Source organism: Myotis myotis, unplaced genomic scaffold, assembly GCF_014108235.1.
Source record: "Myotis myotis isolate mMyoMyo1 unplaced genomic scaffold, mMyoMyo1.p scaffold_m19_p_10, whole genome shotgun sequence".
Classification (NCBI taxonomy): Eukaryota; Metazoa; Chordata; class Mammalia; order Chiroptera; family Vespertilionidae; genus Myotis; species Myotis myotis.
In genome coordinates, this window is record NW_023416314.1 from 66871947 (window position 1) to 66884010 (window position 12064).

The window sequence follows — 12064 nt, forward strand, 5'->3', positions numbered from 1 at the left end:
CTATGAACCAGGAGGCTATGGTTCGATTCCCAGTCAGGGCACATGCCCAGGTTGCAGGCTCAATCCCATGTGTGGCATGCAGGAGGCAGCTGATCAATGATTCTCTCTCATCATTGATGTTTCTATCTCTCTCTCCCACTCCCTTCCTCTCTGAAATCAATAAAAGTATATTTTAAAAACAAACAAACTTTGAAATAAGTATAGAGGAAAACACCCTTGGAACTACAGGTAGTCTCTTTAAATAGATCTCTCTGTATGTGCATAGGTGTATGTGTACTGCATGTTTGTGCATTTTTTAAGTGCATGTGATATACAGATGTAGATTATTCATTTCTCATTTAATATCCTGTATAATCACATCTTTTTCAATAACGTAAACTTTGTAAGAACTATATTCTCTTTAAGTCCCTCTTTTCCTCTAGTGTAATAACATGTGCACAACAGGCTAGAGGGCCCTGTCTTCGGTGTATAGAAATAGCACTGCTGAGTCAGTTGTCTGGGTTCAGGGGTGCAACCTGCGGCACGTATGTCTGAAGGTGGCTAATTAGCCTAATAAGAATGAAACTACAACCTGGACCTTATTACCACTAACCATTTCAGCTAATTGTGATGATGGTAAATGGCTCGCTTTCATGTAGCACTTTCACATGAGCCCTCTGTGAGCGGAGTATAATTATCCCCATTGTGCAGTCGAAGAACCTGCAGCTCAGAGGGAGGACTCGACTTGCTCAGTGTGATACGCAATGAGTTCTAGAACTGGAAATTGAGCCCAGATGTGTCAGTCATCATTTAACAAGAGGAAAGAAAAAAAAATACACTTCTTTCTCTTGCTCGTGTTCTTCTTACTGCTTTCTTAGTGGTTTTTGAGTTCCTTGGGCCATTCTGCCTCGTGAACCCCTCACCACCCTGCCCTGCTCACACTCTCACTTCTCTGCTACAGTTTCTGCTCAGCTTCTCCGTCGGCTGGCAGGGGGCAGGCACAGGAATCTGGAGAAGGACTGTAACTCAGACAGCCCTGTTGAGTCTGCCTGAATAAGTATACCACACTGATTCCTTCTTCCATTCCTTTTCCCCGGGACTCAGTGCTGCCCACCTGCTCCCCTCTTGACTTTCACTGTGACAATGGCAAATGCATCCGCCGCTCCTGGGTGTGCGATGGGGACAACGACTGCGAGGACGACTCAGACGAACAGGACTGTCGTGAGTGCTAGCTGGCCGGGCGGGCTCCGTCAGGCTCTGTTGGGCGGGGATTTTCAATCAGAAAGTGATGTCCCCAGGCCCATGTCAGCCTTTGGGTCTTCAGCTCTTGGTCCTGTTCCGTCACCTCCTCTAGTGGTCAGAGAAGGTACTCTCCCCACCTCCCACAAGACAGCCACCTGCTCCTGATTCCCGGGGCAGCCTTGGAGCTGCCTGACTGCTCTGCTCCGCACGGCTATCTGTTGGGCTCCCAGGCATTGACCCCGCTGCCTGCAGCAGCCTGACTGCTCTGCCCACAGCCCCCCGGGAGTGTGAGGAGGACGAGTTCCCCTGCCAGAACGGCTACTGCATCCGGAGCCTGTGGCACTGTGATGGTGACAATGATTGCGGGGACAACAGCGATGAACAGTGTGGTGAGTGGTGATCTGTGAGGCAGACAAGTGGTGGTGGATGGCCTGGCCATGGGAGGAGAGCACAGCAATAACTCAAGTACTGCCCCAACCTTGAACTGCCCAGGTATCTATGTGTCTGGAGTAGCTGGAGGAAGGCAAGGGGGAGGCCGCAAGGGGGCAGGGGGAGTGGCAGAGCATTCCAGACCCCCAGCAACCAGGGAGCAGGAGCCTGAGGCCCAGTCTGTTTAGGGCCTCAGCTTTCCCCAGAGAGTCTGCACTGAATCTGTGGTGTCTTGCTGGCTAAATCAGACCTCCCCAGGATCAGTGAGGGTGAGAGTCAGGGAGGAGGTTAAGAGGGTTGCTTGTAGGGCTCCCTCAGGATTGCTGTCCCATTGCATCCCCCAGACATGCGCAAGTGCTCTGACAAGGAATTCCGCTGCAGCGATGGAAGCTGTATTGCTGAGCACTGGTACTGTGACGGTGACACCGACTGCAAAGATGGCTCTGACGAGGAGAGCTGTCGTGAGTGGCCCCAGACCTCAAGCTGTTGGGCTGGGATGGGCAGAGGGCTCTGTCACATGGGCTGAGGGCCAGGCTGAGGGGTGCATGAGTAGTGGGCAAGGAGAGTGGGTTCTTAAGAAGCAGCTCCTCCTAGACTGAGCTTGGGTGGAAGCAGGTTCCCCAGATGGGAAGGGCGGCCTCCTTTTGGTCCACCTGAATATGGGAGTCTATAAGGGCCATCTTCAATGAAGCCTGGTTACATCTCACTTGAGGAAGGCACTCTGCCTGCACATCCTGCCCCCTCCTCTGCCCAGACCTGAGTGTATGCCCCTCCCCACCCCTGCCTTCCTTCCAGCCTCAGCAGTGCCAGCACCCCCCTGCAACCTGGAAGAGTTCCAGTGTGCCTACGGCCGCTGCATCCTCGACATTTACCACTGTGATGGCGATGATGACTGCGGAGACTGGTCTGACGAGTCTGACTGCTGTGAGTGCTCTAGCCAGCTGGGTGGAGGAAGAGAGGAGGCCAGGCTGGGTTGGCAAGGCACAGGTGCCAGCTGGGGCAGGAGCACAAGGCGGGCAGAGACGGGGGGAGCCAGAATGCTAGGGCTGTGACTTTCTGGTCTGCTATGGGACACGGTGCACAGACTGGTTTGATGTGTTTCCCCAGCCTCCCACCAGCCCTGCCGTTCTGGGGAGTTCATGTGTGACAGTGGCCTGTGCATCAATGCAGGCTGGCGCTGCGATGGAGACGCAGACTGTGATGACCAATCTGACGAGCGTAATTGCAGTGAGTGGGGGGGACAGCGCTGAAGGTCTGAGCTAGAAGCAGGGAGAGGGGTTGTGGAGCCAAAGAATCCACCACCAACAAAGCCTGAAGACGGATTAGACATAACCACCAAGTACAGTTGTGTAGGTTGTGCACTGCACAGAGGCACCATGTCCAAATGGATGCCAGTCACATCATAGACGTATGTTCTGTACTTACATAGATTTATTTATTCATCATGGCCGTTTTCCAGCAGATGGCAGTAAAGTGTCTCGAGGCAATGGCACCATTTTCTAATTCATACCAAGATGCCCCATAGACCAGCTAGGACACTGGTGTCAAGAAGCGTGGCATGGCCCTAGCTGGTTGGGTTCAGTGGATAGAGCCTATGGACTGAAGGGTCCTGGGTTTGATTCCAGTCAAGGGCACATGCTGGGGTTGTGAGCTCAATCCCCAGTAGGGGGCATGCAGGAGGCAGCTGATCAATGATTCTCTCTCATCATTGATATTTCTCTCTCTCCCTCTCCCTTCCTCTCTGAAATCAATAAAAAAATATATATTTTTTAAAGGAATAGTGGCATAAAGAACAATTTTGGGTGGCAGGGTGGTGTGTCAGGCTGAAATAGGGCCAGCCTTTCACTGGGCCTTTGCTTTGCCAGCCACCTCCATATGTACAGCCGAACAGTTCCGCTGTCGGTCAGGCCGCTGCGTCCGCCTGTCCTGGCGCTGTGATGGGGAGGATGACTGTGCAGACAACAGTGATGAAGAGAACTGTGAGAACACAGGTAGAGTCCCCCAGGGGCCCCCCAGACTCCTTAAGCCTATAGTTGGGGTGAAGGACAGGCAGAAAGAGGGTGTTATAGCTGCTATTCCAATTGGGCCAAGGTGCTGCTTTAGTTAATCTTGCTCACGGCCGGGATTTTTCCTGCCTTTCTCAGTTACCAGTGTCAAATCCAGGTGCGTTTGTTGACCTGCAGCCTTACGGCCTGTAACACAATATCAGGGCTATGAGTTTCACTCGCCTCTCAGCCAGAGCCTGATGCTCTGGCCCAGTGAGCAAGGACTGCTTTCTGTGGCTGAGAGTCCCACCCCCACTCCCCTAGCCACGCCAGGTGCCGGGCACACAGATACACTCTCATTCTGTCCCACATCCTCACCATCCCCCGTGGTGTCCTGAGGAGAAAACGAATGCAGACATTTAGCCAGCCCTGTCTGAGCTGTTTCCTGCCTGGGACCCCGACCCTCCCACCTTGAGTCTCATCTGTCTCCAGCTCGCCTTAGAAAATGACAGGCTCCCATCCTTTTGTTGACCCAAGCCCTGCCCTGCTGTGACCTGACCCTCCCTCGGGCCTTCCCTCCCTTCTTCTCTAGGAAGCCCCCAGTGTGCCTCGGACCAGTTCCTGTGTTGGAACGGGCGTTGCATTGGCCAGAGGAAGCTGTGTAACGGGGTCAATGACTGTGGTGACAACAGCGACGAAAGCCCACAGCAGAATTGCCGTGAGTGTCCCCAGTGGGCGGGCCTGGCCCATGGTTTGTGGCTGAACCCCACCCATGCAGTTCAAAGAGAATCCTCCCTCAGGACTCCAGCAGCCTCGGGAGCTGTTCTTCGTGGTCCAGGTGGAATGCCAAGTTGGCTCTCTGGGGGAGGATTCTGGGCTCAACTCCCATCTCTGGCTTGGCTGGCACAGGGCCCCGGACGGGTGAGGAGAACTGCAATGTGAACAACGGCGGCTGCTCCCAGAAGTGCCAGATGGTGCGGGGGGCAGTGCAGTGTACCTGCCACACAGGCTACCGGCTCACAGAGGACGGGCACATGTGCCAGGGTGAGCTGGGACTGGCTTGGAGCAGGGCCAGGATGCTGGGCAGGGGTGGCAGACAGGCAGCTGTGTTTCCATGGGTCAGACATTTGACGGACATGACCTCATTTCATCATAACAATAACCGTAAGAGGCAGGGATTGTCCCTTCCACTTCACACATGGGGAAACGGAAGCTCAGAGAGGTTAAGTAACTTACTGAAGGCCACAGAGCTGGTGTGAGTAGTTGGGATTCCAGCCCAGGTCTAAATGACTTTGAAGCCCTTAACCACTTGTTATCTAGCCTTCCCACTAGGTCTAGAAGATAGATGGGCATGTGGGCAGGGAAGCAACTAGTCAGCCAGGGAGTGGGGGTGTGAAGATGGCAGAAAAAAGAGCTCCTGGCCTGCCCGCTCCCCACAGATGTGAACGAATGTGCCGAGGAAGGGTATTGCAGCCAGGGCTGCACCAACAGCGAAGGGGCTTTCCAGTGCTGGTGCGAGGCAGGCTACGAACTCCGGCCTGACCGGCGCAGCTGCAAGGCTCTGGGTAAGGGGTGTTGGCATTTGGCTGGGTGGGTAGAAGTCTGAGTGTAGAGACAGCCAGGTGCTCCAGTGCTCAGCAATTTGCTGAGAGCTAGAAATATTTTTAACTCAGGAAAATGGAGCTGTGAGGTGCATGTTGGGCCCTCCAAAAAGCCTTGCTGGGGGGAGGGGGGCGATACAGTGGACTAGGCTGGGGGAGTATACTTTAGAAGCTCCCCCATTTTTAGCACTGATGCCGGCAGCTTGGGACATGCCCTAATGGACCAGGGGTGCCATCTGTCAGCCCAGAAGCTGGGGTGCATGCTGAGGGTGCAGCTCTGGAGCCCAGTGGGGGCCCCATTTCTATGCCATGTCCCAGGGCCGGAGCCTGTGCTACTGTTCGCCAATCGCATCGACATCCGGCAGGTGCTGCCGCACCGCTCCGAGTACACACTGCTGCTCAACAACCTGGAGAATGCCATCGCCCTTGACTTCCACCACCGGCACGAGCTTGTCTTCTGGTCAGATGTCACCCTGGACCGGATCCTGCGGGCCAACCTCAATGGTAGCAACGTGGAGGAGGTTGTGTCTACGGGGCTCGAGAGCCCAGGTAGGGAACCAGGCTCCGTGGGGTGGGCCACACCGTGTGGGAAGAGGCCATGGAAGGACCAGGCTAGAGATTTGCAAACCTCGGGCAGCAGAACATCTTTTCTTCCAGTGAAATTTTGCCTGGGACTAATGTTGATAACATTTGTTAGTATACTTTAATGTTATAGGTTCAGATTTATGTCATTGCTTGTTATTGAGCCCAATGAGTTAGAATAATGAGACCAGTGTGATGAATGCAATCATTTGAAATCAGAGCTTTATGGATGACAGTTAAATTTCTATATCAGCTTTGCATCCAGCTTAATTCTGAAATTTGTTTTGATTGCTTGGTATTAAGAGTATTCTGATTGCCTGGCTGGCATGGCTCAGTGGTTGAGCGTCAACCTATGAACCAGGAGGTCACAGTTCGATTCCCAGTCAAGGCAAATGCCCAGGTTGCTGGTTTAATTCCCAGTGGGGGGTGTGCAGGAAGTAATGGATCAATGATTCTCTCTCATTATTGATATTTCTATTTCTCTCTCTCCCTCTCCCTTCCTCTCTGAAATCATATATATATATATATATATATATATATATATATATATGATTTCATATATATATATTCTGATTGAACCAGATAAATAGATCCAAATGTCTACAGATGAAAAAAAATCACAGCTCACTTGGCAGTTTCGGGCCACTGTACTAGCAGGTGAAGTGGGTTGGAATTCAGTATCGAGCACAGTTGACTCAAATGATGGAACTTCTGAACTGCCTAAGCTATGATTTGCAAATCGCTGAGCCAGTGCAGCGTAGGGCCCTCGGCTGGTTCAGGAAGCCAGAATTCAGGAAGTGGAACAGGGTTGGCTGAGAGGAGGGAATGCCTGACCTGTAACAGTTGCTTGACTTTCCTGTGCCTGACTTTCTTCATCTTCAGGGGTTACAGTAGCCAGCTCACAGACTTGCTGTGCTGACTAAATGTATGTAAATATATGTAAAATGGTTAATACACTGCCGGGCCCAAGAAACTGCTTCGTGCCAGAGTTTGCTCTTGTTACTCTGGCACCGATAACCCGGGCTGGATCCCTAACAATGTCCCGCTGCCTCTTCCTCCCAGGAGGCCTGGCTGTGGATTGGGTCCACGACAAACTCTACTGGACCGACTCAGGGACATCAAGGATAGAGGTGGCCAACCTGGACGGGGCCCACCGGAAGGTGCTGCTTTGGCAGAACCTTGAGAAGCCTCGGGCCATTGCCTTGCACCCCATGGAGGGGTGAGTGAGTTGTGTCTCAAGTTCCTAAATCCCTCTTGCAACCTCTAGGGACAGTTCCCAGGCCATGTGGGCCAGACTTTATTGGGTGTTGAGAGCGTGGGCTCTGCACCCAGGCACACGTGGGTTTGAGTCCTGAGTCTGCAGTAGCTGGCTGTATGGCCTTAGGGTAGTTAGTTTACCTCTCTCGGCCTCCACTTACTCATGTCTACATTGGTGATAAGAAGCATACCTACCTCTTAGCTGGGTGGAGATTACATGAGATGATGAATTTTAAATGGCATAACACATTAATTAAGTTGTAGGTGTTTACTTTTTTATTATTAGCTCATAAGGTTTAGCTAATTAATAATAACTTTATTATTAGAAGAAAAGTCTTCTGAAATGGAAGTTATTAGCCTCTGGCTTTTGAAAATTCAATGCAGTCAATTGAGGGGAGTGTCTCCTAAGATCCTACAGTTGTAGGTCACCAATTTTAGAAAGTGTGTGTGTGTGTGTATGTGTATAAAATACAAAAGACCGTTGTGGAGAGTTTGATAGAGAAGCCCCTGTTCTAATATTACCTTAGATGGTCAATTCCATGAGGGTTGGAATTTTTTGTCTGTTGTTCACTCCCAGTGCCTAAGATAGTGCCCTCCCCATAGCAGACATTGCAAACAAAAATTTGCTTAATGACTAAAGGCCTGTCTAGAGACATTTAAATTAAAACAGTTAAAAAACACTCTCCTGACCAAACAAAATGTATCTCCTGCCAGTTGGGGCCCATGGTGTTTACTGGATAAAAAGCCCCTTGCCTATTACTCTCACAGTTACCTACCCAGCCTCTACTGCCTGTTTCTCAGTGTCCCTTTCTCTCGTCCCAGCACCATTTACTGGACAGATTGGGGTAACACCCCCCGCATCGAAGCCTCTAGCATGGATGGGTCTGGACGCCGCATCATCGCCGATACCCATCTCTTCTGGCCCAATGGCCTCACCATTGACTATGCCGGGCATCGTATGTACTGGGTGGATGCTAAGCACCACGTCATCGAGAGGGCCAATCTGGATGGGAGTCACCGCAAGGCTGTCATTAGCCAAGGTGAGGTCCTTCCCCCCTCTCCTTCGTCTCTCATCCTCCTTTCCCCATCCTGGCTGCCTGGCGCCTTGGCAGAGGGTGAGATTGGTGCAGGGGCCAGGCAGGCCATGTCTGGACTGAGGTTCTCTTGGACTTTCCCCAGGCCTCCCGCACCCCTTTGCCATCACAGTGTTTGAAGACAGCCTGTACTGGACGGACTGGCACACCAAGAGCATCAATAGTGCTAACAAATTTACTGGCAAGAACCAGGAGATCATTCGCAACAAACTCCACTTCCCCATGGACATCCACACCTTGCACCCCCAGCGCCAGCCTGCAGGTAAAAAACTGCCCACCTGGTGAGCCTCTGGTGCCTCTGAGAACCTTCCCTGCACCTGTCACAGTTGCCATTGTTTCTGGCCAGGAAATTTGAGGTTGGCACTGACGTGGGCTAATTCCTCCCTCTGCTGGACATTTAGGGTGGTACAACACCAAGATCCATGAAAGACTCATTCAGTTTCCCTGTCCCTATCTAATTCATTCTCCTGTGTGTCAGGGGTCCACAGCTCACAGCTGAGGCCAACATAAAAAATAGTAAGATATAGTTCCTCCCTCCAGGGAACACACACCATAGCCAAACCCCTAGCCTTGGGCCCACCTTTAGTCTTACCTGACCCTCTTATTCTGGGCTCTTTGAGCAGGGAAAAACCGCTGTGGGGACAACAATGGAGGCTGCACCCACCTGTGTCTACCCAGTGGCCAGAACTACACCTGTGCCTGCCCCACTGGCTTCCGCAAGATCAGCAGCCATGCCTGTGCCCAGAGTAAGTGGGTCTGGGGCACCTGCCTCAATGGATATGCCGTGTGAGGGGGGTGGAAGGAACAGGGATATGAGTTTAAAGGATTGCCTGTTATGGGGAGGAGCCAGGCTCCTCATGTAGCCCCTGGAGAGGAAGAACGTATAGGCCAAGGGCTCCTGGGTCAAAGCTGAGGGCTGAGGGCCCAGTAGTAGTTGCTAAAATTTCAGTGACACTACCCAGTTAAGTATGAATGCCTGCAACCAGGCTTCTGTATCATTTCACCAGGTAGGATACTTTTTCTATAGGCAGCAAGAGGGTCCCAGGCCCTTCTAGAAAGCAGGGGAATGGTTTCCTATCTCTTTACCTTTAGCCTCACCCTGTTAAAGAGTTTTTTTCAACCCCTAAACCAGAGAGCCAAGATTAGGACTCTGATGATGCCCGGTATACACAGGCCCTGGACAAATATGTGTCTAACAGAGAAAGACAATGGGACTCGCTGGTCACTCCCTGAACTGCTACTTTGTCTTCCTTTAAGCTCTTGCAGGGGCCTTGCCTTGAGAGGGTGAATCTGTCTAGCTCAGAGCCACAGGTGACTTTTCCTAAGAATAGTCCAGAGAAGAGTGATGCAGGCATGTGGCACCACCAGCAAGGGGCCTGGGGGAATTCCACACATACCAGCAGCTTCCCTTACTTACCACCATGTACCCACTGGCCCTCTTATCTCTGGCTAAAATCAAATTGCTCGTGGGGTCTGGGTCCTTTCAGGGATGAGGGAAACTATTCAGAAGAACAGGGGCGATACTTACTCAGCACACACTGATGGAGAGCCTAGTTTCCCTGCATTCTGTTGTGTCCAGCTCTTCCCATACTGCCTTAGTGAAGTGCAAGAGGTTTCCCTAGGACTTTCCCTTAGGGATTTCTCAGATCTTAAAGGAAGACAGTAAAGTTAGGCAGGGAATGCCTTTCTGGGAGTGCAACGTATTCTGGGAAACATTCGGACAGTACAGAATAGAGGCAGGGGGTGGAGAAGACCAAGATGGGGAGAAGCCGTGTAAGGGGGTGACCAGGGCTGCTGCTCTGGAGTCAGACCTGAATTAAGTCCCAGCTCTGGTGCTTTGTAGCCAGGGGATCCTGCACAGGTTACTTTACCTCTCTTAGCCTCAGCGTTACTCTCTAGAAAATGAGAATAAGAATAGCACAGACCACAAAGAGATGCTACGAGGGTAGAGGAGACAAGGCAAGAAAAGCACCAAGCTCAATGCCTGGCGTGAAGTAAGTGAACAGTCACTATTGCCTCAAGTGAAGAGAAGAGCAAGAGGAAGGGATCTAGATGACGGAGTGCATCAGCCAAAACCCTGAGCAGACATAGAAATCATAGGGGCAGGGGTGAGAGTCAGCGGCCGTGTAGCCAATGAACTGAAGGAGATGGAGCAAGGAGGTGAGAAAAGTTGAGATGAAGCTGACAGACACTTAAACAGGATGCACTGCTACGCCCTGGGGAGAGTCTATTTCCATTTGATCCTAAAGTCTGATTCTGCCAGCATGGGCTGCCCAGTGCTCAAAGGGGGCCTGAGGTGCGAAGCGTAGGGAACAAAGGGCACCAGGTCCCAGGAGGTGTGACTGAACCAGATGTCACACAGGTGAGCGTCTATGTCTGTCACTGTTATTGGATTTAGAGCATTAAAAGAAGACCCCTTTCGGCCTTTGATCAGGTCTTGACAAGTTCCTGCTTTTTGCCCGAAGGATGGACATCCGTCGGATCAGCTTCGACACAGAGGACCTGTCCGACGATGTCATCCCACTGGCTGACGTGCGCAGTGCTGTGGCCCTTGACTGGGACTCCCGGGATGACCACGTGTACTGGACAGATGTCAGCACTGACACCATCAGCAGGGCCAAGTGGGATGGAACAGGACAGGAGGTAGGGCCCAGTGTGGGCCCAGGCCCTCGGGCAGGGCAGAGATTAAGGGGTAGAATCCTCCCTCTCCTGGGTAAGGGTTTCCCATACTTTCCCCAGTCTGAGAATTGGTGACGTTTAGTCCCCAGAGCTGGGATGCAAGTCAAGTTGGTGATATAGCTTTGCTTCCTGCCCAGGTGGTAGTGGATACCAGTTTGGAGAGCCCAGCAGGCCTGGCCATTGATTGGGTTACCAACAAGCTGTACTGGACAGATGCAGGTATGTACTGGGTAGCCATGGCGTGGCTCTCTGGGACTCCTCTTACTTAAAATCCTGCCCTCAGGTAGAAGGAGCCCAGTGCCCCTCCTGGACCACTTCTGTCTTGACCTGAAGTCCTTGGAAGGTCAGGAGTGGTTGGGTTGCCGCAGAGCTAAAGTTAGAAGCTCACATTGAGGGTTTGGCATTTGCCAATCAAATGGCAGCTACTTCTGCTAGGTAGCTGATGCCAGAGAATGTTTTGAAGCATTTCAGATAAGGCAACTGTGCCCTTTGATTTCTCCCATCACTATCTTGGTAAAATGGGGATTTCCCATTATCCAGGTGAGTTTGGGAGGCCGGGGAATGCCTTAACCAGAGCCACTCAACGTGTGGCCCCTGACCCCGCAGCATCAGCATTACCTGGGAACTTGCTAGAAATGCAAATTCTTGGGCCCTACCCCAGACCTGCTGAGTCAGAATCTTTGGGGGTTGGTTCAGGCACTTGTATTTCAACAAGCTTCCCTGATTCTTATGCACACTAGAGTTTGAGGAGCATTGCCTTAAATGATAGGACAGAGTGGGTTGCTTGTGTTGAGGAAGCATTACTCTTCAAAGAAATGGAACCGGTCATTTCCTTGAACTTCTTCTCAAAATTCAATTCACTGACTACCCATTGTACATCTACCACAAAGTATTTCTTGAGCGTCTACTACATGCCAGGCTCCATGCTTGGGCATGGAAGGTAAGAGGGTGAACGACCAAGACTAGAGTTAATATCTTTGCCCCCTACTTCTTGGTAGGGACAGACCGGATTGAAGTGGCCAACACAGATGGCAGCATGAGGACAGTACTCATCTGGGAGAACCTTGATCGTCCCCGAGACATTGTGGTGGAACCTATGGGCGGGTGAGCACCTGCTCCTTTGGAGTGAGCCCCACCCACTTTCCAGACCTGAGTACTAGAGGGGAGTCTGGAGGAAGCAAGAGCGGCCAGTTCTATGGGAACATCAGGAAGCAAG

At 51.7% G+C, this 12064-nt stretch overlaps 1 protein-coding gene across 1 annotated transcript in view; it reads left to right on the forward strand.

The window, feature by feature from the left end:
* Positions 1–12064, forward strand: part of LRP4 (LDL receptor related protein 4) — a 61740-nt gene that overhangs the window by 25988 nt on the left and 23688 nt on the right. The window contains exons 4-20 of the mRNA XM_036326944.1: positions 1084–1200; positions 1497–1610; positions 1995–2111; positions 2446–2574; positions 2758–2877; positions 3516–3641; positions 4228–4353; positions 4545–4679; positions 5075–5200; positions 5555–5785; positions 6881–7037; positions 7898–8115; positions 8255–8431; positions 8793–8915; positions 10604–10812; positions 10986–11067; positions 11847–11952. Coding sequence (XP_036182837.1) covers positions 1084–1200; positions 1497–1610; positions 1995–2111; positions 2446–2574; positions 2758–2877; positions 3516–3641; positions 4228–4353; positions 4545–4679; positions 5075–5200; positions 5555–5785; positions 6881–7037; positions 7898–8115; positions 8255–8431; positions 8793–8915; positions 10604–10812; positions 10986–11067; positions 11847–11952 — 2413 coding nt within the window. The remainder of the gene's footprint in view (positions 1–1083; positions 1201–1496; positions 1611–1994; positions 2112–2445; positions 2575–2757; positions 2878–3515; positions 3642–4227; positions 4354–4544; positions 4680–5074; positions 5201–5554; positions 5786–6880; positions 7038–7897; positions 8116–8254; positions 8432–8792; positions 8916–10603; positions 10813–10985; positions 11068–11846; positions 11953–12064) is intronic.